The 26,455-nt window shown below is 44.6% G+C and overlaps 7 protein-coding genes and 1 long non-coding RNA gene across 17 annotated transcripts in view; 5 read left to right on the top strand and 3 right to left on the bottom strand.

Annotated features, from left to right (window-relative positions):
- Nucleotides 1–23: 23 nt before the first annotated feature.
- LOC130529675 (uncharacterized) lies at nt 24–1,768 on the bottom strand. Of its 3 annotated transcripts, none has more exons than XM_057040132.1 (3): nt 1,100–1,768; nt 473–703; nt 24–380 (listed from the first exon to the last, which is right to left on the bottom strand). In XM_057040132.1, exons 1-3 carry the CDS (start codon nt 1,272–1,274, stop codon nt 118–120), a joined length of 669 nt encoding a protein of 222 aa, XP_056896112.1. In that variant the 5' UTR covers nt 1,275–1,768; the 3' UTR covers nt 24–117. The 3 variants fall into 3 exon arrangements, with proteins under 3 accessions (XP_056896112.1, XP_056896111.1, XP_056896113.1); XM_057040131.1 differs by having other exon boundaries at nt 473–739; nt 1,127–1,768; XM_057040133.1 differs by having other exon boundaries at nt 1,127–1,768.
- Nucleotides 662–2,052, top strand: LOC130529677 (uncharacterized). The gene is made up of 2 exons (XR_008951631.1): nt 662–788; nt 1,098–2,052. It is a non-coding gene; the product is annotated as an uncharacterized LOC130529677 (long non-coding RNA).
- LOC130529673 (forkhead box protein P1-B-like) lies at nt 1,915–10,807 on the bottom strand. 3 transcript variants are annotated; one of them, XM_057040126.1, is made up of 16 exons: nt 10,654–10,807; nt 8,871–9,011; nt 6,075–6,212; nt 5,903–5,989; nt 5,460–5,580; nt 5,273–5,384; nt 5,051–5,158; nt 4,752–4,839; nt 4,590–4,667; nt 4,273–4,468; nt 4,131–4,222; nt 3,947–4,048; nt 3,729–3,856; nt 3,096–3,150; nt 2,760–2,920; nt 1,915–2,664 (listed from the first exon to the last, which is right to left on the bottom strand). In XM_057040126.1, the coding sequence occupies exons 1-16, from the start codon at nt 10,696–10,698 to the stop codon at nt 2,502–2,504; spliced, it is 1,815 nt and encodes a 604-aa protein (XP_056896106.1). In that variant the 5' UTR covers nt 10,699–10,807; the 3' UTR covers nt 1,915–2,501. The 3 variants fall into 3 exon arrangements, with proteins under 3 accessions (XP_056896106.1, XP_056896105.1, XP_056896107.1); XM_057040125.1 differs by having other exon boundaries at nt 5,903–5,992; nt 10,654–10,805; XM_057040127.1 differs by having other exon boundaries at nt 4,131–4,207; nt 5,903–5,992; nt 10,654–10,801.
- Nucleotides 10,808–11,973: 1,166 nt separating this feature from the next.
- Nucleotides 11,974–15,566, bottom strand: eif4e3 (eukaryotic translation initiation factor 4E family member 3). The gene is made up of 7 exons (XM_057041684.1): nt 15,275–15,566; nt 14,499–14,571; nt 14,131–14,225; nt 13,980–14,040; nt 13,838–13,904; nt 13,610–13,765; nt 11,974–13,522 (listed from the first exon to the last, which is right to left on the bottom strand). Exons 1-7 carry the CDS (start codon nt 15,418–15,420, stop codon nt 13,476–13,478), a joined length of 645 nt encoding a protein of 214 aa, XP_056897664.1. The 5' UTR covers nt 15,421–15,566; the 3' UTR covers nt 11,974–13,475.
- Nucleotides 15,567–15,670: 104 nt separating this feature from the next.
- Nucleotides 15,671–18,883, top strand: LOC130530478 (serine/threonine-protein phosphatase 4 regulatory subunit 2-like). The gene is made up of 9 exons (XM_057041681.1): nt 15,671–15,908; nt 16,300–16,381; nt 16,468–16,638; nt 16,722–16,815; nt 16,900–16,937; nt 17,074–17,127; nt 17,268–17,417; nt 17,506–17,735; nt 17,885–18,883. Exons 1-9 carry the CDS (start codon nt 15,863–15,865, stop codon nt 18,172–18,174), a joined length of 1,155 nt encoding a protein of 384 aa, XP_056897661.1. The 5' UTR covers nt 15,671–15,862; the 3' UTR covers nt 18,175–18,883.
- A 1,566-nt stretch (nt 18,884–20,449) lies between these two features.
- On the top strand, nt 20,450–21,863 carry guca1b (guanylate cyclase activator 1B). The gene is made up of 4 exons (XM_057041685.1): nt 20,450–20,863; nt 21,021–21,170; nt 21,251–21,365; nt 21,588–21,863. The coding sequence occupies exons 1-4, from the start codon at nt 20,660–20,662 to the stop codon at nt 21,710–21,712; spliced, it is 594 nt and encodes a 197-aa protein (XP_056897665.1). The 5' UTR covers nt 20,450–20,659; the 3' UTR covers nt 21,713–21,863.
- A 218-nt stretch (nt 21,864–22,081) lies between these two features.
- oard1 (O-acyl-ADP-ribose deacylase 1) lies at nt 22,082–24,801 on the top strand. Of its 2 annotated transcripts, none has more exons than XM_057041682.1 (10): nt 22,082–22,194; nt 22,286–22,425; nt 22,558–22,723; nt 23,054–23,112; nt 23,196–23,308; nt 23,395–23,593; nt 23,694–23,886; nt 24,217–24,275; nt 24,359–24,471; nt 24,558–24,801. In XM_057041682.1, exons 2-10 carry the CDS (start codon nt 22,324–22,326, stop codon nt 24,700–24,702), a joined length of 1,149 nt encoding a protein of 382 aa, XP_056897662.1. In that variant the 5' UTR covers nt 22,082–22,194; nt 22,286–22,323; the 3' UTR covers nt 24,703–24,801. The 2 variants fall into 2 exon arrangements, with proteins under 2 accessions (XP_056897662.1, XP_056897663.1); XM_057041683.1 differs by having other exon boundaries at nt 22,115–22,194; nt 22,347–22,425.
- A 1,111-nt stretch (nt 24,802–25,912) lies between these two features.
- The window catches only part of syt2a (synaptotagmin IIa), a 43,102-nt gene continuing 42,559 nt past the window's right edge, over nt 25,913–26,455 (top strand). The window contains exons 1-2 of one of the 5 annotated variants that reach the window (XM_057041669.1): nt 25,913–25,992; nt 26,217–26,276. The gene's annotated coding sequence lies outside the window, so the exon portion shown is untranslated. Of the gene's footprint in view, nt 26,277–26,455 lie in introns of all 5 variants that reach the window. The other 4 variants (XM_057041673.1, XM_057041671.1, XM_057041668.1 and 1 more) reach the window with 4 other exon arrangements.

The following is a 26,455-nucleotide window of genomic DNA, read 5'->3' as shown; positions in this document are numbered from 1 at the left end:
ATAACAACAATGTAGGGCCAACAAAGTCTTAGTAAAGCTGGCAGTTTATTACATGTTAATATGTGAGTGAGATGAGACAGTGGGGGGGTCAGAGGTCACAGCCAGAGGTGGGCTTTCTCAGCGGTAGCACACCTCTGATATCTCCATGGCGAACTCGATGAATTCTCCCGTGTCCTTACAGGAGCCGCAGCAGTTACAGTCCAGCTCCATCTTGGAGCCGCAGCAATCCTTTTCCTCCCTCTCTTGCTCTGTGGACAACCTGACGTGTCCGTACGAGGGGAAACAGCGGCTCACGGCCGCCTCCAGCGCTCCCGGCAGCAGGACCATGAAGTCGTGGAAGCGGCAGTGCAGGCAGGCGAGAAGAAGCAGCGCACAGTCGTCTGGCGGCGGCGGGAAGATAAAGAGAGAAGAAGAATGAGTCCAGGCATCCAGGTTTGCTCACAGCAGCCGAGAGGCTGAGATCAGCTCGTACCTCCAGAGTGAGAATCATCGGAGGAAAAACCGCTGCTGCTGCTGTGTTTCAGCCTATCAGAGCACACGGAGAAGATGGAGCCGCCCCAGTCACGGCCACCGCAGGAACCATCTGGGTCCAATTCCTCTGAGTCCGGCTCGAGGACGCTGCTCAGCCTGCAAAGGCTGCTGGCTGACTTGCTGCCTGTCATCTTCTCAGATGGACTAACCAGGCCCTGCTCTGGAATACTGCCTTTAAAGAGGCAACATGAGCGAAACATTTGTGTTTCTATGGAAGATAAATGGGGATTTTAATTCAAATAAACAACATGCCACAGGTAAAGGTCTCATCTCATCTTAAATGCAATTTAGACGATACAACAATTTAAGAAAGTACCTTTGCACACCCACTAGAGCTATCACTGCATTCAAACAGCTTTGTGATATTTTTCACCCCTGAATGAAGGATTTAAAGAAGATAAAGGTAAATTCTGTGAATAAATACAATCACCCTAAATATCTTTAATTTCCTGATTATTAGGAATCGCCCCATTTGGAGTTTTAGAGAATATTGATCATTGAGCCTTTATTTAGATCTTCCCTAAGCTGAACCTTTTGTGTCATTCTGTCAAAAACCAACAACACAGACCACCATTTAGCCCGAGGGCTGTCCCACCATCAGAAACGTGGTCCCCGGTCTTCCTCAGCTCGACACCGTCCTGGTCCTTGACAGGAAGCGCTGAAGGAGTTGTCATCTTGCTGAGGAAAGAGCAGAAAATTCTCTGGGCTGAGGAAGACACCGATCCTCTAATTCCCTTCACCATCACTCCGTCCTCTCTGTGAATGGAGGAAATCCAGAGAATCCAAAGAATTTGGTCAGGGGATTACCCGTCTGTACTGGTTAAATATCCAACTGTTTCATCTGTGGTTGAAACCGTGGAAGCGTTTGAGCTTGGACCTGAGCACCTCCCACCGCGCACACACCCACAGTGACAAACACTCTCCTTATCGATCTGGCACCGCTCAGGAAGCAGGAGCCTCACGTCTGTGATGGCACCATGCGAGGATCCACTCAATCGCAGCTGAATCTCCAACTCACGACCATGAGACGTTTCCCCCCCTACATGGTGCCCACACTGTTGACCTTTGAACTTGTAAGTTACTCAAGAAATAGAGGAAATCTAGCAGATCTTTGTTTGATTGTTTGAACCTTTAATACCACTTCATCCCATGTTTTAACTGTGGGGTTACTCTTCATCACAGGTTAGTGTAGCAGCAACACGGGCGCGGCTCCCCCTGGCGGTCATGGTGTGACAATGCAAGGAAAAAACGATAGAATCAATCTTCATTTATGAGCAAATTTAATGTACAGGGATCACATAAAGGCCCGGGTTGGCATTCAAACCTGCCTCAATTGCAGGTCAGATGCATCACTTCCAACAATAAAGCCAGACAACATGGACATTATTGTGAGAAATTTATTTTCATAGAGATGCATTGGTTTACAATAATGATAAATCTACATCATCTACTGCAACAAACTCAGTCAGCGTGAAGTCGATGACCTTTGAAGGGGTGAAAAAGACAGACAAGTACAAAGAAGCTGTATAATCTTTCCATCAACTGATTAACATTAAATACAAATATACCAGATCATGTTGGCAGTGAACACCTTCATAGTTATATCATTTAATTTTTTTTTTTTACCTTCTTTTTCCCAATAGATCATAACTAAAATAAACTCAGGTAGCGTGGAGGGATTTTTCATTGTGAAGTGCTAATATGTTCCCTGTCCTTTGGCTTCTCTGCTAATTATGGTCCTTTTCTATTCTGATATATTAAATAAAAACAAACTGTGAGCAGACAGTTAAACTCTGTGTTTTCACTCTACTGTACAGAAAGAGATGGACTAGAGATCAATAACAACAAAAAAATACACATGAATTTAAAAAAAAATCCCCAAGAAGAGGGCGTTTGTCTATGCGGGTAAAGCAGACGCTTTCGGCAGCTTCTGGAGGCCGGGAGCGAGGCGGAGAACTCAGGCCTGGTGGTCAGAGCGAAGGCACGCGGTCGAAGTGGAGGTTGGGCCTCTCGGGACTGCCGGTGCCCTCGTCCTGGTTCCCGTCGGGGCTGTGACCGTGCTCGTCCATGCTCTCCGCAGATTCGTACGGATAATTGTCGCAAATCTCTTCGTCCTCCTGCTCCTCTTTAATGCTGGTGAGATGAAGAGGAGAAGCCGCACGTCAACATCCACGTTAGTAAAGAAAAGTAAAGCCGAGTTTGTTTGAAACCGCTTTGGCGGCACTCACAGGGCCTGTGGGGGGGACTGGGTTGCACTGCTGTCACTTTGGTACCCGGAGCCGTTAGCGAGGGTTCCGTTCATCTGCTCCTGGAGAACATGAGGCAGGGAATGCAGCGGGATGCCCCCGATGGAGGCCGGGTTGGAAAGATAGCCGTCCAGACCGCCGCTCTGAAAAAACAGGAATTTTCCCGGCCTTCACTAACACACCCACCAAAGATGCGGCTTGGAACTCATCAGAGTGCTGCAACAGAGGCGGTGCTGCAGCTGGGTACGTGCACTGCGACACGGCTCCATTTATAGAACTGCCTCAAAAATAGAGCCTGAAATATGAGAAGCCTCTTACCTGGAGAGGAGATCCAGCTAAGCTCTGGCGGCACTGAGAGTTCTTCAGCAGAGATCTGTTAAGAGGGACAGGAAGCAAAACAGGATCTTTCAGTCCCAGAACTGTACTCAAATAAAGAGTTGAACTAGATTTATCTGAACTGTGATTAAACTGTAATTACATACGGTGCTTTTACATCTGTACTAACTGATGACCTTCACCTTATCTTAAATCCTTTCATATATAACACTGGTACCTTTAACACATTAAGATGAAACTATCTTGTACTTTTCCAGGATACTTAAAGGATTGTAAAATGCCATATTTCTTTTTTTTTAATAGCTATTCGGTGAGCATGTGGTGAACACACTCAACATTGATAGAGGATTGGGTCTAACGTTACTTTCATCAAGAGCATGTGCCTGCAAACACACCACACACACACTCCACACACACCCCATTTCCAGCTCTGCAAGCGATGAGTTTGAGTCATTGTGATTGGATGTGATGAATCACATGACTCTCTGGACCCCTGCCAACACGACCGTTGGACATTTTCTTCACAACAAACCCAGAGCGAGCCTTTGCCTCCAGCGAACGCCATGTGTACAGATTAGCTGCCAGCGACTTCTTCTGACCTCTGAGCACACCTACCCTGCACCGGCTCCTTTCTGGGGTCGTCTCCGGTGGAACTCGATCTCATCCACCGTCCACACGGCTCCTTTCACGTTTTCCAGCCGTACGAAACATTTGTGGAGGCTCAGGTTGTGCCTGACTGCATTCTGATCACGAAGAAAAGGGGAAATCTAATGTAAACGCCCGACTTTGCTCCGTATATTAATATCCGAGAGCACAATTTAATAAAGATTCACCTTCCAGGTGGCTGCGTTGCGCCTGAAATAGGCAAAGTTTCTGGTGAACCAGTTGTAGATTTCATTTAACGTCAGCTGATTGCGCGGAGATTCAAATATCGCCTGAAAGGTCGAGAGACAAACTTATTAGAAATAAAGACTCTGCTGTCGTGCAAAAACTGCGGCGTTGACGCGCTCGGCTTACCTGTCTAATGAGCGAAGCATAAGTAAACGGGGGTCTAACTTCTGTGCTCAGGTAGAACTCCTTATTATCAGCGATATCTGGGGAGAAACCAGCTGTTAGGGCTTTAAAAACGTGCATCTTATTATAAAGTCTCCTCTCGTACCCTGGCTCACAGAACGACTGTATCGCCTCCGTACGGGAGTTCCGGTGAACATGCTACTGGGAGTGAGGACTGAGGGGGATTCAGAGTGCGGCGTCAGCGGCGTGGATGGAGCCGTGGCGCTCTGAGACACACTCATCGGGGGAGGGCCTTTGGGCAACGTCGCCTGGGATAAGGAGACGTTGGGTGCCAGGTTGACCTGGGGAGGGAAAAAAAAAGAGAAGAAAGCAAAGAACAACATGTTTAGGTGGGAAAATGTCAGTGTGTCTACAAGCAAAACAATATTTATTTTAATTAGAAACAGCACAGCAGGTACTTACAGGCTGTGCTGCGGCTTTGGGTTCCGAGGACTTTAGATGAGCCATCATCGCCTGCAGACGCTCTTTGTCTTTTTTCAGCTTTGAGAGATGAAGGGATTCAGGATTTAGGTTGAAAGAAAATTATGGGGGAAGAGTTTCTATATAGATGTTTAAAATCTTTACCTGCAGTTCCAACTGCTGAACCACTTGCATCTGAACACGGCATTGTGCTGTACTCTTGTCATCCAGTACGTGCTCACTGTTCAAATGTCTGCAGAAATCAATTTTAAAATCGATTAAAAAGAGCCCCATTTGTAAGGAAAATAAAGCTTTGGATGACTGCTGGCACTCATCTCTTTCACACAGATTTGATAATTACACCTCCGCTGTACATTTCCATTGCATTTCCTAGATGTGCGGGATCTAGCCGTCGAGCACCAACACCATTTTAGCTCGAGAAACCTGAAATTCTCTCCACTTACTTGAGAAATGCCTGAAAATCTCCAAAGACGGTCTCACAGCCGGGCCATTTGCACATGCCGTTTCCATACAGCGAGTGGCTGTTCTGCGTGTTTTCATCCAGTGCGCCACTAAACGCAGACAAAATCCAGCCCTTAATGGTTCAGTCAATCATCTGGTGCAGCTCCAGCACAATAAACCAGCAGGTGAAGCATCGACCAGGAATAGTATAAACAGAAAAGTACCTGTCCTTCTTCTTGAGAAGAGGCTGGGTGCCATTGATGGTGCACTGCTGGCTGGAGGACTCTCTGGCATCTCCGCCAGCAGACAACACGCTGCCATTTTCACAGCCTGAAACTGCAAAGGGAAATGCTGCGAGGGACTTTTATCGATCGAGCGACTGTGCGGGAACATACGCAGCGAGCGTGGTACCTGGAGCTGCGATGGGGCTGGCGGGGAGGACAGAGAGCAGGCCTTGTCTCTGCAGGTTGAGAAGATGCTGCTGCTGCACCTGAAGAAGCTGCTGCTGGATGGCAATTTGCTGGGCGGTCAGCTGTGGGCCAGAGATAGTGTGAGGTAAATCACGCCGACTACAGCAGCGTGCACAGCCGTGCCCTATATGTGCTGATCTCCACTCAGTAAGGGCTGGACATTAACAGCGGATCTCAAAAGAGCCAATAATGAGGAGAAACTCTCGGCTCGGAGTTTGCAGGCATGGTGAAAAGCTGAGACTGAGGTCTGGCCATCGGTGTATTTATAGCAATACTCAAAGGGAATCTCTTAAAGACGGGAAGCAACACCTGATCCAGAATAACATATGCATGATGAAATATTCATACACTCCTGAAAAGAATTCCAGAATGAGCCTCGGTTACCTCTTGGCTAACAATCCCCGCATTCTTCTGCTGCAGCAGCTGCATACTTAGCTGCTCCTGCTGATTCTTGAAGACTTCTTGAATCTGCTGCTGCAAAAACAAAATGGAAATCTGACTTGTCAAAGGACCCGTGTCCCCCAGCGAGCAGCGATGGTGAGCACAGACACTGTACCTGGTGTAACATGAGTGCTTTCTGCTGCTGCAGCAGGGCTTGGAGCTGCTGAGGACTCGGGATCTGCTGCTGAGGTGTCTGCTGCAGCTGCTGTGGGGCCTCTGCTGGTGGGGTCATCATGGACAATGACACTGGAACCTGCAGCACCAAAGGGCAGCTGGATGAAAATCCACAGCAGACACAATCCCGAGACACACATTTCTTCAAATCTATCTTAATTATGGCATCACAGGGCAGCGTTAGAGCAAGCTAAATGTTACTTTGAGCGACTCGGAGCAGAGATCCCTGCAGAACTCTGCAAACAGGGGTTGTTTTCATTCAAGAAATGTAACTTCTGTTCTGACAGCAAAGCGGACCGTCACGTTTCCAGACATTAAAACGTTCTTTCAACTCCCGTGCCCGCATTCTGGTTCCTCTCCTTCAACAAACGCAGAGCAAACAAATCAGGCTTGTGGAGCCGATCACGGGCCGAGGAGAATGTGAGTGCTTCATCTCCACAACAAAGAGGTGTTGACTCTGTCTGCCCGGAGCTTGTTTTCTCTGCATGTGAAAAACATGCTCCGATTCCCAGACTGGGCTCGTCTGCATGAGGACAGAAGTGAAATGCTCTGAATGTTGCGCACAGCATGGACCGTGCACGTTCCCCCTGGCAACGGAGCTTTATTCCGTGATAACTGAAATGTGAACTTGTGCCATTGAGGACCCCCCCCCCCACGAACCCAAATCATTCCTGCCGATTCAATCCTCAATGCCAAATGTGTTCAACCTGAAAACAATCAGCTCGCTCCCCAACATGTGACTTAGACCCACAGTATCATGTATACAGCACATGTAGGTTATATAACAGCCGGCTGCTCTCTGGTCAAAGCCCAATAGCTTTTGATCATTGGCTCAATGGGCCAATAATCCAGAACATCACCAAAATGAAGTCGTTGGTTTACTTTGGGTAACGCCTGCACCGAGGAGAGTGAGTTGCTTTCTCTTTAAGCCTAAACATTATAAGAATATTTTGTTAGAACTTTTCCAGTAGCTAAAAATAAGAATAGATTAATAAAACAGTGCAACCCGCATTTGTGGCTGAGAAAAGGACAGAAATAATAAACAGCTGGAGCTCTGGAGTGTTTTTGGTACGGTCAGAGGTCAAAATAACAAGATGAACTCAGCTCTGCTCCTATTTCAGCTGATGGGACCCAAACAACAACAACAACAACAACAACAACAGTGGATGGCTCAGGGGAATTAGCAGTCCTTCAAAACAACAACAACTCGCTTCATCAAAACAACAACAACCTCCTCTGCTAGGCACGCAGCAATTACCAACTGCACCCCCACCGATGTGCAGCCTGGCAGCTCAGGGGCTGTTTACAGTAAACATAAACAGAGCCATCAGAATGGCAGGGAAATAAATAATGAACACGGAGCATGTTTGCGAAAAGAGAACTTGATATTCGGATTTTAATTAAGGCCTGAACCACAAACAAACATCTCTCTCGGAGGCAGCCCCTTCTTGAGCCGAGTAAACAAAGAGACGGTGGATTTCACGCAGGCTTTGGGCTAACAATAACAGACGAGTTTGTCCTTTCTTATGAAACTCAACGCTGCAGGCTTGGCTGCCGCGGCTCCATCCCACAAACGCTGCCAGTTGGCCCCTCTGTTATTCTGTGGACACCATCAACACAACAACAGCCTCTGCCTAATCCCTGTTGCCATGGCAGCCAGCAAGTCCAAACATCTTCTGTTGTTGTTATTGTTGAAAGTCATACCGCCGAGTGTAAACACGGATCTGCTCTCGCAAGACTGGTCTTGTGAATTCTGATGTGAATGACGGCGACTTGAAACCCCGCAAAACCTGCTGCACAACAAGTAAGCAGCTTTTATGACACTTAAACGCGCAGAAGCGTCGCCTTTGCAAACCCCCACTAAGTATGGAAGCTTTGACAGATGAGGTCAGAATGTATGAGAACAATCGCGGGATTAGGGCTTCGACTCGCCTGTTCAAACGGGCTCAACACGCCAACATGACAGAGGGAAACAGAGGAAGAGTTGAACCAACCTGGTCGCCTCCATCGGAAAGTGTCTGGGCACTAAAGACCTGCGACGGTGCCGCTGCCTCGGAACAAGCTTCAGCAACCAGACTGATGTGAGCATACACACAACTGATCCCTCCGCCCAGCAGGAGCCCAGCTCTCCCTCCCCTCCCCTCACACACAACACAACCCCCCCTCAGTGCGTCCCCCCCCCACTCCTGCGCCCCTCTTCAGCACTCATGTCAGGATGGGAAGAAGGGAGACGTTCTGGGACAACATTTTGGTTTGAAAGCATCTCATTCATGCGACTGCTGATGAGGAGATGATGCAGATGTTTGGACAGCAGCCCAGCTGTGCATACACGGAGGTGCAGCTCCGTCGGCCTTTGGTGAAGTAACAGCAGCTGCTTGTTTCTTGTTTACTGTAAAAATCCAATAAAAGGGCCAATCCCAATAGAACTCCTTTAAGGACAGGCTATTATTAAGGTATTAGAGGTCTGATTTTATGGAAGGGCTTTCAAATTTATGACCCACTCAGAGGTCAAAAGGTCACTTTGGGCTTCTAGGTTTTCATCACTCACCACCTCTTGAGTGCTAATAGCATCTTTGCTATATTAAGGCGAAATCTTTCTGTATGAAAGGAACAGCAGCAGAGAAAAATGGTCTTCCCTGTGTGAATAAGAATTTCTTTCAGTTCTCCGCCAGCCTGGTGACATTCAAATACTTCCGCCTCAGAGATTGGGCGGCTCTGCGGGTGAGGGGAGACTGACCCTGGGTGCCTCTGCAGGGGGAGTCGGGCTGCTCCTCAGTCGACTTTCATTCTCAGAGTTGGTCCCGTTCTCTGACTGGTTCGCTGGAAAGGTGTGACTTGCTGGTTCTGACCCAGACTCGTGCATCTGGACTTCAAGGACCTGAGAAGGGAATTCAGAAATGTTCCAATTTTTAGACATTTAAGCATTCAATTTGAAATCTTTATGTACAGACATAAAAAGGAAGTACCCCCCCCCCCCCCCCAACAATTAAAATAAAATAAAAAACTGCATGTGTGTTTGGTGCAGGGATAAAGTTAAGAGCTAGAAAGTTAAAGGTCTATCCACCAAGACAAACATCCTCCACCCCGGCCGAGCAAGGAACATGCTCTATTTGTTGAATAACCGAGTGCTGCCATGACTACTGTAAACACGGGGGCCCTGGGCCCATGTTTATGTGCAAACATATCTTCCTTCTGGAACAATTTAGCATTAACCAGGTGGTGTGATGAATGGCTGTGGCAGGTAGGACAATGCACAAGGAGGCTTTTATGTGTACAGCTTGGGAGTGTTTGAGTCAAACCCTGAGCTGCATAAACAATGGTAAATAAAGCTGGCAAACAAATAATGGTGGCAGATGGAAATCTACACAGAGCACTTCAAATAGACCACAGAGCCACAAGGACGTCATTATTTTCTGGGTTACTCCTCTACCAAATTAAATGCCAACGTTAAAGCGCGGCGCTGCTGACGGCCAACAGCGTCTTAGAGACGCGAGGCGATTCCCATGACTGAAACTGCAGAACTGGACTGTTGTCAAAGGAAGACAGGAGTGCACTAAAGTGGGTTTGAGACAGGCGAATGGAGGACGACTCAGCGTTATATCAAGCTGCAGCAACATCCTTAATGGGCAAGTCCTAACTTAGGTCATTCCTGTACTTCTGAAACCAAATCCTATCAAATCAGAGCTTTGGTTGACTTAAGTCTGTTTACAATTGCTTTAAGGATTGGAATTAGCTCTGAAGACAAAGGGAAATATTGTCTCTGAAGACGACAGGGGTGTTTTTCCTGGAACCAGACTGGCTGTCAGGTCTTTTCCACATCAAAACAATTCTGCACACTTCACCGATATGAAAGTTGAGACATCAACCTGCGGCACGTCTGCTCTCAGCGTAATCACCCTCATGATTCAGTTTTACTCCATTTAAAATCCTTTTGCAAGAGTGCCTCCCCAACTGGGAGGCCACCACTTGTCAAAGGATGCAAAAAGGAAATAGTGCAAAGAGGCCTTTCCTTGTGCAAGAGTAAACAATGCACACGTCTGCTTTCAGGCTACATATCTTTTAACAGCTGCTTATTCTGCAGCACCAGATGCCTTATCTCAAAAACAGCCTGGGAAAGGTAAAGAAACATTCAAGTCAGCCAAACCCAAATCGAGAATTAGGGTGTTCCGGACAGAGGTGTGCGTCGGGTTCTTTAAAACTTAGCAGACTTTCTCTGGTCTGGGTTTTTGAAGTGTTACACGCTCCTTTGTGCCGCAGTGAGTCGCAACGTCAGCCTCTGAAAAAAGGTAAAGACCAGAAGCATTAAAACGCCAACAGTGTTACGCAACTGTCCTCCGGGCTGACTTGCATATAGGAAGAGATCCGAGACCGTTTTAAAGCAGTTCTTAAATAAATGGTGTTGCCATGTGTGCTGAGCTCCCTCAGGCATTAGATCTGGATTTCCCTGTTCCCGCATAAATCACAGCCAGTACAATCAATCGATCAAGTCCGGAGTACGGAGCACTGCCGGGGAAACTTACTGGATCGCCGCAATCCAACGACCCCGGAGGAGCGCATTCATTCATTTACCAGCACGTCCGACGCACGTCACCGACATCCCAAAACACGAAGCTTTCACGCCTGACTGAAAGTTGTCTGAGGAAAACCCTTCTCACCATTTACCGATCAATACAAATATATGCATGTATATTTCGATGCGCTGACAACTCAATCGATACCCCCCGGGATCCACCACTGCGGTCTGAGGGTTGCGTTGATTTAAATACCCATGTAACGTAGGAAAACGTTACATCTTAGAAGATCGGGACTCGCTGCGTAACGATGTCCACAAGCCAGAGCCTTGCGCCTATTTTCGGCTATAATGGAGAGCAGTTTTCGGGTGCGGATGCATTTATAAAGCAACAAAAGCTAGCATGCTGCTCGTCGTTAGCTTGAAAAGAACGTTTCGGGCTTCTCTTCGTTTTGGCACCTGCCAGAATCACAATACAACCTAGTGCCGCCCAAGACCCATCCGAACATTGCGTGTGCGCTGATGAATTGATGTTTACTCACCGAATTTGGACGCGCAGACAGTCTTTTTAGTAGGGGTGGTGTCTGAAGAATGAACCACAGAGCTGTGCCTTCAGCGAGTTAGCCACAAGTTGCTAACGGGGGGAGTGGTTTAGGTAAAAGTAAACAATGGTGACGTCACGGTCACGCACGAGACTTTTTTTTCTTCTCCAAAAATCGTTTAAAATATCTGAATATTATAAATATCTCCATATTAGCATTTTGCAGTAAACATAGATGACGTTTTTATCTCTGCTGCACAGCCGCACAACGATCTCCTTACGAATCCGACAGTCATTGACACATCAAATATATAACAGCAGCTAGGATGATAACAGGGACTAATAATCCTAATAGAAATGATTGTACCACAACCATTTACAGAGGATAATCTTCTGTAGGTAAAATGAAATACTGAAAGATCAGAATCTTAGTTATGGTGAATAGATTGTCTGTTTCCGACGCAGTGTCTGAAGGTGCAAGATATTATTTCAATGGAAATTGAAATTACCACATGTGATGTTTGGTTGAGAAAACCTCTCTTTGCAGATATTTGGTTTGGTTAGTATCATATGCTATGGTTAACTGTGCCGAATACAAGCCCTAAAAGAGATGGCCCGTCTCAAAAATGATAAATATTATCTTTGTCAATGAGTCGCAGTAACCACAAGAGGGAGCCATTTCCTTTGTTCATGTTTCAAAAGGCGTCTTTTTGGGGGTTGTAGTTTATTATAGCGGGTCAGTCTTCTATTTAAAAAAAGTACATACATTATCAATAATCCACAATCCACGAAATTTAGATATCTTTATTTTGTCTCACAACTGTATATCTAACAGACAAACATGATGTTTAACATGCTGCACAGAGGTGACATTCTAAACTGCTGGTTGACATAAGGCACCATCCAAAGTCAACAATCAGTGTCTGGGATCTGAAATTAGTGGTCAAATATACATCACCAATTGTGTGTCAATATGATTATCATAAGAACAAAACACAGGGAAATAGAAGAGCTTAAGAATAGCTCCTGTTCTGAGAATCACTGAAGGTGACTATTAACAGCAGTATTAAAAACAAATGGCAATCTTGTATAGTCAATCTCATTTCCTAGCAACACACACCTACAGTGACTTCATGGTTGACTATTATTATTGATGGTTTTACATAAGTCTTTCAGAAATCCCAAGAAAAATAATGGTTTAAAACAATACAAACGCATCCTTCCACATCATAAGGCCACAGAAAAAATTAACAACTGTTAGACTACTGACGATGCTGCAGAGGCTGAATCGTGTTATTCACCACCACTCGCATGTACAAATACACTAAAACAGGCCCAGAACAGATTGTGAGCAACATCATTTGTTTCTTTTGTCTTTATTATCAATTTCTGAATGACTAATAATAAAAATTCAAACTTAACTTACAATCAAGTCACATAAATGCATTGATACACATTCTATAGTTTCAAGGTGGCAATTTTAGCTTTTCAGTTATACAAACAAAAGAGAAAGGAGAACACCACATTTAAACTAGAGACTGATGCATACATGAAAGAATTATCCCTCAGACATGAGAACTCCTCACAGAAGTAGTCCTGGTATTGTTAGGTATTTCACAAACAGAACAACAACAAAGTGCTTCGTTTTTGGATGCACGTCTACAGAAATATTAAACCACAACGCTGCATGTCCGCTGCACATTCCGCAGAAGAGATGATTGCATATATTTCTCGGCATCGAGCATCAGCTAACGCATTCAAGAAAAACAAGAATTCTAAAACAAGAAGGTGCAATTTCCTGCTAATGTTTCAGCATTGCAGCAGACAAGCCTTTATCATGTCCAGTATAGGCAACAGTGTTTGGGCTGGAACAGTAATACAAAAAAAACCCTACAATACAGATACTGATGGTTTGTGAAACTAGTCCTCTTAGATCCAAAATATGGATTTAACCGAGGGGTCTAGGATGTGCTCAGGAATCCACAGAAATATGCTAAAGTACATATGTGCCGGTGTATCATTTGCCATTTTTGGTAGGAAAACATTCGGAGTATAAAAACATACAAATGCTACTGTATAAAAAATTAAAGTTCAGTATATTGTCCACTGACTCAAATCAAAATATTTGGGACACTTTTGTGCAGGACATCAGTACTGACTAACATGATCCTGTGCTATACATTTTATTTTGAGGTAAAACTGATTAAGCAACTAGGACGGCAGCTGCTTTCAACGTGTGCACAAATATTATCCAGAATATTAGGAAAAATAAATCACAGAGGCAAAGGTGTCTAGCGTCTTGATCGCCCTCCTTCAAAGGCGTGGTGCTCTTCGTGGGCTGAAGCAAAAGGGAACATTTAACCTCAGGTTATATGATGCTACAGTGCGAGTCCAGTCAAATCTGAAATGTAGAGGAAATACTCACGTTTGTAAAAGACCGCTTTAAAAGGGGTGTGTGGCAGGAGCTCATGGATCCTTCCTAAGATGTTCGACTTGTTGGCACAGGACGCGTTTCCATTCCAGACCTGAATGACGTCCTCTCGGTCTCTGATGCTGACGCTGACTCCGACTACTTCGTCCTCTGTGACAGCAAAAACAAAAGGTAGGCCTTCCTTCATCAGTATCTTCACTTTCACACAACAGAGGAACTTACCTGAGGCGCAGTAATCACTGAACTGTTCTCCAATGGTGGCCAAAAGCAGCTCCTTCCACACGACGGACTAGAAACCCAACCACAACTTTGTTAAAAGACAATATTAACAGCCCAGAATAAAATAAAATAAATTAAAACTTACAGTGTATTCTTTGGGGACTTTCATTTTCCAAACCCCACCTTTAGCATTGCTTTCTTCCTCCCTGCGTGTGAACCAGAAGGCACCGTTACACCTCCGGCGGCCTCAAACATGGCGACACACACACACGGTTGAATCCTAAACTTGATCCTACCATAGTGGTTTTCTTTCCCCTCTCATCAGATGGTAGCTACACCTCAGTGGCAAACTGGAAACACTGGGGATGTTGTTGTAAACTCTCCAAAAGTTCTGCTCCAGCACCAATCAAGACAAAAGACACAGATTGTTTCAACAGGGAAGAAGATACTGAGCCCCCCTCCGTTTATTGATGCCGTCTGGGGAAAAACAAGTAAACACTAATAGAACATGAAACCATGAGGACACACGTCACACGGACGAGCTGCATCCTCTCCTGTTTGGCCTCAGCCATTTCAGCGAGGTAAACAAGGATGCAGAGGAATCAACACTTAATATCAGGGTAAAGGTTCATCTCTCACAACATTAGCAGCTGTAGCATCTTACCTGAACCGTCTCCACGGTGTAGATCTTCTTCAGATTGGACTCACATTCCGCTGCTGTTGTCCCTGGCAGGGATCTGAAAGCACAAATCGGTCACTTTCATTTCTGCCCACAGTGAATTTGTGCTGCGACTTCATTTGATAAGCTGCATGTGAGCAGACAGGTGGGGTGGGGGGGTATCAAATGACAAATAAGCCAGTAAACAACACTGACCTCGTTTGTGGACAGCACACTGCGCCTGGTGACGCTTGTGCAACACTTTACGGCCTTTGTTTAACTTTGTGACTGACGGGAAGTCTGGAAATCACTTTACTGGTGCCAAATCTCTTAATTGGACCAGAACGACATTTAATCAAACGAAATAAGCGATTTGCCGAACAAATGCGCAACCTATGACTTAGGATCTAATAACGGGCCTTTAAATATAATAAAAAGGGAAAGGCTATTTGAATTTAATCTTGCTTAAAATAAATAAATCACTATGGTTTTTTGGTATTTTTTTTAGCGAGCTGGCCATAAACTCGCCTCTGTTTAGCTGTAACACATTTCCTCGTGACTAAAGAGGGCAAAGCGGTGTCGGATTTAAATGAAGGCAATGTTAATTTGTGTGATTTCATAAGAGAAATTATCCCAGTGTCCCAGTTGAGGGGGCATTGTTGTTATCAGTGTTATTTATAGAACCCAACAGCCCCTTCTTTGTTCTCATTTAGGGGTTAGCTAAACATGCAGTGGGCCTACAGGGAACACTTGATTAATATTGTTTCATATCGGGGTCTCACCTATCGAGCCAGAAGGTCCACGGAGAGTGCAAAGGCAGAATGTCGTCTTCATTAGTGGAAGTCTTTCCTAAATCTCTGTCGCTGACGTGCATGTTGTGCTCCAGCAGCACCGGGCTGGATGATGTGCTCAGCTGTAACGCTGCCATCGTCACTTCAGAAAGCAGAGCTATCAGCAAGGTTTTCTGCTGTGGCTCCTGTGGTGGTGTAGTAGTGAAAATGAACCCCGATCAGCTGCTGACTCACTGGTTGCTCCGCTTGGTTTGCGCTGTGACTTCAGCAGAAACACGATGACGCCCGCTGCCTGTCTGCGGCACCCGCGGAGACCAGTCCAGAAGTTTCCGCCGCAGAATTCTGCTCTTGGGATGACCGAAAAGCACGACCGCTTGGGTTGAAGCACCTGACCAAGACTGATGCCGCGCCGGCGTTTTGCTGCCTTTAGGGAGATCGAAATGCTTAGTTTATGTCAGGTTATATCGTAAAGCCACTTCCGTAAATGCGCTGACGTCACTTTAGACATGCGCAGTACGCCGAGGCAGCTTCGTCGCCGTTGCTAGCACCTGCTACGGCTAACTGGACTATTTCCTGTCTATGGGCACAAACATGGAGATCCACACGTTATTGGAAGCCTTTCAAGGTACTATTTATATATATTTTCACGAGTGGGTCACTCGGTACTCAAGGGTTCGGGTGATTTTCGTCGCTTCTCACAAATTCAGTCGCGCTCGCTCACCTCGTTAGTTAAAGTGAAGGTAAATTGGCTTAACTCGTTAACCGAGACCATCGGAAGCAGGAGACATGTAGGTCAAGTCCGACGAGGACGTAAGATCGTCACCACAAGAAGATGTCCTGTTTTATGGACATTTGTCCCATTATCCTCTGGTGATAGTTATTAAAATATTTATTTATTTCCCACGCTTACACTATAATTTCTGGGAAACAACTCTTAAAATGATGTTAGAAACAGTCAAAGGATTGTTTAATTATGTCATTATATGCCCCCCCCAAACATCCTTTTGGGTTTACAGAGTTTGAGAACAAGGACAAGAAAGAAGCTTGTCCAGTTCTGGAACAGTTCTTGTGTCATATTGCCAAGACAGGCCAACCAGTGTGAGTATCATCTAGGACTGGCTCCTAATGGTCTAATGATGGGAAGTATCAGGCACAAATAACGCAACTTTTCTGCCCCGCTTCAGGCTGCCGTGGTCACAGTTTAAAACATACTTTATGTTTAAGCTGGAAAAGGTCATGGATGGCTTCTGTGCCTCAGCTCCTCAACAGAGAGGACAGCAGAACCCCAATGTCGATTATGTCCCCTATGAACAGATGAAAGGGAGAATCCTAAAAATAGTGGATGATTTTCACGGGTGAGTAAAAGCATCGACAAGCACGGATTACAAAGGATTGGAAAGTGTCGCTCATATATGTATTTTTTTGGATCACTTTTCAGAATTCCATTCACTATTCAGCGTCTTTGCGAACTCCTCACAGACCCGAAGCGAAACTACACGGGAATTGACAAGTTTCTCTTGGGCTTGGAGAAGGTGAGCGCCTCCTTCTGTGTAAATGTTCCGTGTTTTTTTTGCAGCATACGGGAATGTTCAGAGATGGTTTTCATTTTTATGCAGAATGTGATGGTGGTCAGTTGCATCTCCTCCACATCAGAGTAAGGACTTTTAAGATTTTCCATTTCTATTGAGCTGTGTTTGAATCGTTTAAGGACTCCCTTCAATGGTTCTTTCCTTTACACTTGCAAAATGCATTAAACAGTCAGACTTTGTGTGTTTCTTGTTCTTTTAAAGGAAAAATAGGACCCGAATGAATGGAGTAATGTCTCCCAGTAACTATTCAGACAGGTGGGAGCCACAGATTTGTCTTTTTTTTGACTACCATGGATTAAAATGACCTCATAAAGTGTCAAGTAGTAAAAAAAAATTCTGTTGAACTTGTAGCGGCTGCAGTCTCATGATTAGAAAATATTTTTCTTTGTTCGCAGCCGAAATGTAAACGGCCCACCGACACAGAACCTGCTAAACAGACCAAAAATATCCAGTTGTGATTCGTGTTCCAGAAATGGATTCCCAGACAGCCCTGGAAATCAAAAACCAGTGCTGAACAGAGATGAGTTAAAGGAGAACTTTAACAGGTAATGATTTTTTTGATATTATTATGCCTTCTGTCATTTGTCGAACCTTATTTCCTAATATGGATCAGTCACTTCATCATTACTGTAGTGAGTCTTCGCCAGTGGGAGGTGGAATCATGTCCAACAGTGGGCTAAAGAAGAGACAATCGGAGCAGGGAGCCGATGATGAAAAACAGCAAATCAAGAGGCTCAAGTTTGACGAAAACAGAGAAGGGGGACTTGAACTTAAAGGAACAGCTTGTAAACAGTCAGAGAATCTGGAGTCTTCAGAGGGGACGTCTGGTCAAGAGAGCAAAAATGTTACGCCAAAGGATCGTAGTAAGTGGAACACTTTACTCAAGTTGTTATGAATCCACTGAAATATATCCTCGGCAATGTTTGGTGTCTGCACATACAGTGAAGTTTGTAAAGTAAATGTGGCTGCTGAATCTAAAAAGGCTTTTTTTTGTATCTACCTCGTGTGTTAGGTAGCACCCAGGAAGGCTTTTCTCAAGAGAAAGAAATCTCATGTGAGACTCGCCTCCACACTGTGGAGAGTGAAGACAGTGCTGACCAGCAGGACCAGCCTGCATCACCAGTGACCAGTTCAAGCTTTGAGCATCACACTGTGGAGAGCAGCCACACCAGTGATGGGAAAGACCTTCCATGTGACTTCCTGGTTCCTTCAACTAGTAGTTCAACCGACCCATCAACAGAGGGCGATACTGACAATTCAGACAGCGCTAAGACTGCAGAGGAGCCCGTGGATAACATGTAACTTACAGCCCTGCGGTCCAACTCACCTTTTGTTTTAAAAAATATATATATACAGTATGATACCACACCAAAGGTGTACCTGTAGCACTGTGGACCACTAGACCTCAGCAGGCCTTGAATCCTCAAGGAAGGATCCTTCTGTTCTTCAGTTTCATCCACTCGTGGCTAAATAAAACTTGGTCTCTAACCTGGAAGGAAATGGAAATTTATGGACTCAACTTGGACTAAAATACTTCTTTATTTTTTTACATTAATGTGTCACAAGCTCAGAAATGTGGGCATTCATTTGGTATACATTTCCACCAGACGGGTTGACAGTTTGACTTGTGGTTTGAGCTTTTTTTTGACTACCTTGATTGTGAGAATTTGACACAAAACTGTCGGTTTTCTCATGCAGCACGCAGGCTAATTTAGGTTCATCACTAACGCGATATGACAGGTGTCTGCTCTACCCTTGAAGAGAATGTTGTTTAAAGCCGACATGAACAGTACTGATGACAGTCCCCAGTTTAGTTTTGTTAGCTTGGTTAAGGGGATGTGTTTTCTGTGCACTTCCCCTGTTTCCTCTTTTGTACAAATTTTCCTTTTTGCTAGTTTGTTTTTTTAAGCTGTGTCAGTTCTTGTAATAGATGTCCACTGCCATCACAGAAGTGACAGTGGAAATCAAATGTTTGTTCTTGTAAACTAGTAATAAATGCTATGACAGTGAAGTGGATTATGTTGTTATGATCCTGGGGGGGGGGGGGGGGGTTACACCGCCACTCCTATTTAAAACCTGCAGGATGGCTTTAGTGCAGTGTGAAAATGCACAGTAAGAATTATGGACAGTAAGAACTATGGACTGTGGCTGAGCCGGATGGTTTACAGGTGCTGGGAGGGAAGATTACAGCAATCGATAGTTGTGGTTCTCCCAACTGTCACTATTCTGTGATTTTCCACCACTGATGAGGTTTAGTGCTGCTGAAACGCTGAGTCTGAAGCTTCGCTGAGTGATAACAGCTGCTGACCTTTCTGCGCCTGGTGACTGTGCTAAATATGTGGATCTGTGGCCTCTCCTGCATGAATGGGAGGAATTAAAAAAAAAAAATCAATCAATCCTGCATTCAGTCAGAAGCCAAATGAACTTCTTAATGTAGAATGATTGTTGTTTTTCAATTTTAGAAATGGATTTATTTGAAGAAGGCAAAAAAGAAAATTGGAATTTATTTTTGACGGCTCTAATCAGACTGTTGGAATCTGTCAGCCTCCTGAATCCTGTGTTTGTTGTTTGAACTCCATACTGTTGAGATGTTGTTAAAGACCCCAAACTTGGCTAAAATTAGCTTTACACGTGCTTTAAACCCTGAAGCCATCAGCCAGGCTCACTGTTCTGTCAGCGTGCACTCAGCTATCAAAAGCACCTGACTGAGGTCAAAACGAACACGTTTCAATTAAACATTTACGAGGCCTTTTTGATTAACACCACCAGGGCCACCCGGTGTCGACAGCCAAGACATCATGCAGGCTCACGAAGACCAATAATAATGATCATATTTGCTAAGGTGAACAGCGGCTATGTGGTGTTATCCCTTTAAATTATGTAAGGATAACATCCAGTGACACCTCAGACCTTGACACCAATAGGATTACCAGGATCCCAGTCATCAGCACATATTGTGGATCAGGATGGTATCGGACCAAGCCAAGCTCTGGCCTGTAAACAGTGGTTATAACAGAGTATTTAGAGTACATTTCTGAGTGACTTCACTTTCAAATTGCTGGAAAGAGGTTTTCATCTGTTTCTCTCCTATATAACTACCTTCTTGGGATGAGGTAACAGCCACAATAAGTAAATACAGCTACAACAACTTCATGGCAACGGGGCATGTAAACAGTAATCAGGCTAAAAGTTAATGGGCCGAGAATATCTGCACTTAAAATATTGATCATATACAGCAGTCTTATAATATTATGCCTGATTTTCCTTAAGATTTCTTTCCCCTAATATACCAGTGTGAGCATCTGTCCGCCTCCGACAGGTTAGAAATTCTATAGTCTTTAATACATTTTAAACGCAGATGAATTGGAGAAACCATACTTGCAGAGCTATGTTTGTGTTTTAATGTATTTAACTGGTTGCAGGAGTGCAGTCTTAGTGCCTATTAATAGAGTTTTATAGGCTAACACCAAACTAATAGGGGTCCTCAAGGAAATCCTGTTATGATCCATCGGTGAACTAAATTATTTCGACAGGCACACATTTGTAATCCCATTATGTGATCTATACAGTCTGGGTCTCACCTTCACTTCAGATTGGGTTTGCCACAGCAGAGACTCCAGTAACCACTCAGCTTGCATGGACTTTGATATCATTCTGATCGATCTGATCTTTGCGGATTTGCACAAAATGACAGCTAATGTGGCGGTTTTACTGACCACCTGGGTGAGATTTATGTAATGTAAGAAATACTCTAAGTTTTCAGCAAGACGCAGGAGAGTTTGCCGCGATGGGCCAGCGGCTCAGTGAGGAGAGTGACCCAGACAAAGAAATTGATGTGGCAGAGCTGCAGGAATGGTACAAGAAATTTGTCGTGGAGTGCCCAAGTGGCACTCTCTTCATGCATGAATTTAAAGGCTTTTTTGGTGTTACTGAGAACAAAGAGGCTGCAGATTACATTGAAAACATGTTTCGAGCCTTTGACAAAAATGGCGTAAGTACCCATTGTTGTATTGTAACCATATTCGTCGAGCATTTTCTATTTTGACGACAACCTTTTAGACTTTAATAACACTGAGAGGCTCCTTTCCCCCCCAAAGTTAGAATACAGTTTGCATTCACACGTAATACTTTGTTTTCCTCATATGCAGGATAACACCATTGATTTCCTGGAGTATGTTGCAGCTTTGAACTTAGTCCTGAGGGGAAAGTTGGAACATAAGCTTAAATGGACATTTAAAATGTATGATAAAGATGGAAGTGGATGCATTGATAAAACAGAGCTTCTGGAAATTGTGGAGGTAACTAAATTTCAGGTTTAAACTCATTTAAAAGGATATTTATGAATACCCTGACTGCAATGCAATGCTGTCACTTTCAGTCTATTTATCGGCTGAAGAAAGCCTGCCACGGAGAGCTGGATGAAGACTGTATTCTGCTGACCCCGGATCAAGTGGTTGACAGGATATTTGAGTTGGTTGATGAAAACGGAGATGGTAAGTGTTTTTAAGTCAGCTCAAAATTTTTCATAAATGATTCAAAAGGTCAAAGGCTGTTGTAAAGGCGCTGGAGTGTTCTGGCTGGAAGTGAAGAGTTGGTCTTTACTCATGCATAATGCAGAATGAAAACATGTCCCAGATTTACAGTCATTGTTTTATTTTTTTTCATTTATCTTTGGATTCCTGATATGTACTGTACAAACATTTCTTCCCATCAAGGTGAACTGTCATTAGACGAATTTATCGATGGAGCTCGCAGGGACAAGTGGGTGATGAAAATGCTGCAGATGGATGTCAACCCTGGGGACTGGCTCAATGATCGAAGACGTAGTGCTGACTTCTAAATTTAACACTGACTGAATGTGGATTTAATATGTGGCCACTTATGCTGTGACTGTACATCTACATTTCTTGCACTGCTATATTCTGCTTGCAGATTCATTATTTATGGTCATGTATGGGTCAATAAATTAAATGACGACTGTATATACTAAATTCAGACTGCTTGTATTATTTTCTAAACTATCAGAACAAGGGACTGATTCGGGAACTGATATCAAATTAACGCTAACAAAATAACATCATTGATAATAATAATTAAAGCCTGTCGAGAATAGGCATACAATGTCAAAAGTAACAATATTTAGAGAAAGAAAGGGCGACTGCATTAATTAAATGGCCATATCACGCTCAGAGAAGTCTCGTTTCTTCTCGCGAGAGTGAAATTCGTCTGAGACGTTTGTTGATACATCCGGGAAGTCTGTGGCTGTTCGTTATTCGCACTACGCCCTCGCGCATTTCGCAACAATAAAAAACAACGTTGATTGTAAGTTACAAAATATGACATCTATATTCTTGTATATTATGCATCTAAACTGCCTTGAAAAGTGACGGAAATTGTCTGTCTTTTTGTCCAGTGCCTACCATTTATAAGGTAAACCCGTAACCAGTTCAAATGCAAATGTCTGCTACTGGCAGGAAACGTCCCCTGGCCGAGCAGGACTGGCCACAATGGCAGGGCTGCACTGACATTGACAGACGACAGACAATTGGAGAGGTCTGGTGGTCTTACGCTTGCTAAAACTGTGGTTTTTTATTTTTATTTTTATTTTTGTGGTGTACTTATTTTTAAATTTACTTCCTCCCTGTCTTGTTCTGATTCTTCACAATGCTGTCCCCTTCTGGTCAGTTTGGAGAAGGCAGCTGGAGACTGAATTATGTCACTGGGGACCTTTTCTCCTGTCCTGGCGATGAGGCTTTGGCCCACTGCATCAGCGAAGATTGCCACATGGGGGCAGGGATAGCACTTATGTTTAGGAAGAAGTTCAATGGGGTAGAGGAGTTAAAACAACAAAGTGAGTCACACTTTCTGTTTACGTCATCTAAAGTGGGGACAAATTGTTCCAGAAGTACTCAGTGAAAGACTCAGTTTTGTTCTGGATCCCTTCCACATTATCAGTTTTCATCAGAGTGGCTTTGGCCAAGATATAACAACAAAGATGAAAACTGAACGGCATCAAAATGGTACTTGTTAAAATAGTTTTGCCACTGTAATAGCAAGTGATGGTGGTTTATGCTAAAATTTGAACTTATTTATATTCAAAGTCTTAGTTTGTCCTTGGCAAGGTCCTTGAGTGGTTGGGTCTTATTGTGATGGTGATGGCAGGCTGTGTGTCTCCAAACAGAGAAAGTGACGGGCCAGTGTGCAGTGCTGAAACGACACAAACGTTATGTCTACTATCTGGTAAAGATCCAACATCGCTGCAGTCTCCTCCCTAAAATGTGCATTTCCTAAACATAATGGTATTAAATTGACTGTTCAAACAGATCACAAAGAAAAGGTTTAACAACAAACCATCCTACGAGAGCCTGAGACAAAGCCTGGAGGACATGAAGACACACTGCACACTGAATGGAGTCACAAGACTATCGATGCCTCGGTTTGTTTCGAGTAGTAATTCAGGAATCTCGCTAAATGTCTGCCGGCCTTCCTGCATTAAAACGGCACCTTCTTCCTTTCCAACAGGATTGGTTGTGGGCTGGATCGGCTGCACTGGGACAGAGTGTCGGTGATACTGGAACAGGTGTTTAAGCACTCGGGCATTTCTGTCACCATTTACAGCCTTCCTGAGAGAGCAAAAACACACAGGTCCACTGGCGGTTTAAAATATCTTCTGACAGAAAAGGATAAGCTACGATCTCAGGACAGTTTTGACAAAAAACAGGTAAAGAAAATCGTGGCTGTCTTGTGGTTCACACTTGTTTTTAACGTATTGTATTTATATTTTATTTACTTCTGGTTCTCTTGTTATGATTCCTCACAAGGACACAATGCCGCCTCCGCCTGGCCGGTCTTTAAAAGGCAGCTGGAGACTGAATTATTTCACTGGGGACCTTTTCTCCTGTCCTGGCGATGAGGCTTTGGCCCACTGCATCAGCGAAGATTGCCACATGGGGGCAGGGATAGCACTTATGTTTAGGAAGAAGTTCAATGGGGTAGAGGAGTTAAAACAACAAAGTGAGTCACACTTTCTGTTTACATCATCTAAAGTGGGGACAAATTGTTCCAGAAGTACTCAGTGAAAGACTCAGTTTTGTTCTGGATCCCTTCCACATTATCAGTTTTCATCAGAGTGGCTTTGGCCAAGATATAACAACAAAGATGAAAACTGAACGGCATCAAAATGGTACATGTTAAAATAGTTCTGCCACTATAATAGCAAGTGATGGCGGTTTATGCTAAAATTTGAACTTATTTATATTCAAAGTCTTAGTTTGTCCTTGGCAAGGTCCTTGAGTGGTTGGGTCTTATTGTGATGGTGATGGCAGGCTGTGTGTCTCCAAACAGAGAAAGTGACGGGCCAGTGTGCAGTGCTGAAACGACACAAACGTTATGTCTACTATCTGGTAAAGATCCAACATCGCTGCAGTCTCCTCCCTAAAATGTGCATTTCCTAAACATAATGGTATTAAATTGACTGTTCAAACAGATCACAAAGAAAAGGTTTAACAACAAACCATCCTACGAGAGCCTGAGACAAAGCCTGGAGGACATGAAGACACACTGCACACTGAATGGAGTCACAAGACTATCGATGCCTCGGTTTGTTTCGAGTAGTAATTCAGGAATCTCGCTAAATGTCTGCCGGCCTTCCTGCATTAAAACGGCACCTTCTTCCTTTCCACCAGGATTGGTTGTGGGCTGGATCGGCTGCACTGGGACAGAGTGTCGGTGATACTGGAACAGATGTTTAAGCACTCGGGCATTTCTGTCACCATTTACAGCCTTCCTGAGAGAGCTGAAATGACCGTGATGCATGAATCACACAGATAATCCACAGCAAGATTAACAGTTGGATTTTGATGCACTTTTATGATCATTTGATCAATATGTTTTCGCAAATTGCTTGAAATAAATGTTGCTACAATTCCATTATGATGGTCTGCGTTTGTTTTAGGTGAAAGAAACAAGGACAGCCTTTGTGAGACTAAGCTCTTCATTGTTACTGCCACCAAATATCCTCCCGCCCCTCCTGGTAGACGAGCACATCGGGACACAAAGCCCAAATTTGCCGTTTGTCCACCGACCGTTTACAGTGTTGATTCAGCAAACATTGAGCCACAGGCGTCGTCTAACGTGAGAGTGCCTGGCGCGTCCTCTACACAACGATCCGATATCGATCTACTAGAATATTGGCTCCGATGCAGCTGAGCACCATTTACAAAAAGAAAGTGGGGCAGAGAACCTGACACCTCATTCAATCATCCATTTTCTCCAAGACACGAGAGCCTTTCAGCCAGACACTGACCCGTTAGGATGATATACTTTTCAAAGTCTGTTAAAATTTGAGCACTTAAAGTAAACCTGAGGAGCGGTGGGCGTTTTTATTTTTATTTTTTATAACGGGCTCTGTAGATCGTGACCCTCCCGCCCTCCTTTGGGACGCTTGTAATAATTCATGAAGGCAAAGACATTAAACGCCGGTCGCTGCGGCTGCCCGCCCATTCCACCCCCCCGATACATCTTGGCTGGGTGGAAAACTGTACTTCAGCATCACTGCAACCAACCCCCCACTCTCCTCCTGGCTTCCCATCCCCCCTCCTGCCTGAAAAGCAGACTCCACACTGCAGCAGAGCAGGCGAGTGCAGCGATGACAGGAAAACCTCCCTGCATCCATCCATCTGACCCGCTGCCCCCCCCCTCCAAACATGCTGCAGCTTGTGGGACGTCCACACTGGTGCTCCCCCTTTCCTTTTCCGTCCTGTTAAGTTTCTGCATTCCCAATGATTCGCCGCAAATGACACCCCTCGACCACGAACCCCCGCCCCCACCCTGTTCATTCCTTTTTTCCTTGCTCGATGTGTATGAAATTGCAGAGCTCAGCACTCTTCTCCGCCGCCGCTAACTGGGGGGGAAAAAAGGAAAAGAGAGAGCGAGGCAGAGATGAGCAGGGCGGAGGGGTTCTGGTGCACCACATAACCGGACCCCTTCCAATTAAAGGAGAGAGCTTATGTTATTGAAGAACAGCTCAGCCAATCAGGAGGCAGTGCAGGCAAAAAGACAGCAGAAAAAAAAGAAGCAGCAGAGCGAGTGGGCAAGAGGGGGGGGAAAACTGCAGTGTGTGTGAGTGTAGTTTTTATTCCTCCTCCGAGCAGATCTTTATTAATTTCCAGGCTTTGGGGTTGCATTTGACTGGGTGTTTGCGCGGGTGTATATGGCAGAGAATAGAGGAAGACAGTAAAGGTGTGCCTACAGGGCTGTGTTAGACTCCAGACTTTTTATACTCAAACTGGGAACAAGGGGGAAAAAGTGAGAGGAGACTGATTCTTTTTCTCTCTATCTCAAAGTGTCTCGGAGCCTGCGGAGAAGTGAAGCAGCTGGAGAGGGGAGAGCGACCTGCACGGAAGGTAAGGAGGCTGCCGTCTTCTCCTGTCACTGGCACGCTGGGATTTTATCTAATGAAGTTGTTTTTGTCACTGGGTGCTCTGGTTTAGCGGTCCCTCAGTAGTTTAAAATATAATTGCATGCAAAAATGCAGCTTTTCATCCCATTTGGGGATTTTTTACACAAAGAGTTGATGCAAAGG

The sequence above is a fragment of the Takifugu flavidus genome, chromosome 8 (genome assembly GCF_003711565.1).
Source record: "Takifugu flavidus isolate HTHZ2018 chromosome 8, ASM371156v2, whole genome shotgun sequence".
Lineage (NCBI taxonomy): Eukaryota > Metazoa > Chordata > Actinopteri > Tetraodontiformes > Tetraodontidae > Takifugu > Takifugu flavidus.
Note: the sequence above shows the minus strand (reverse complement) of the source record. Positions and strands in the feature narration are given on the sequence as shown.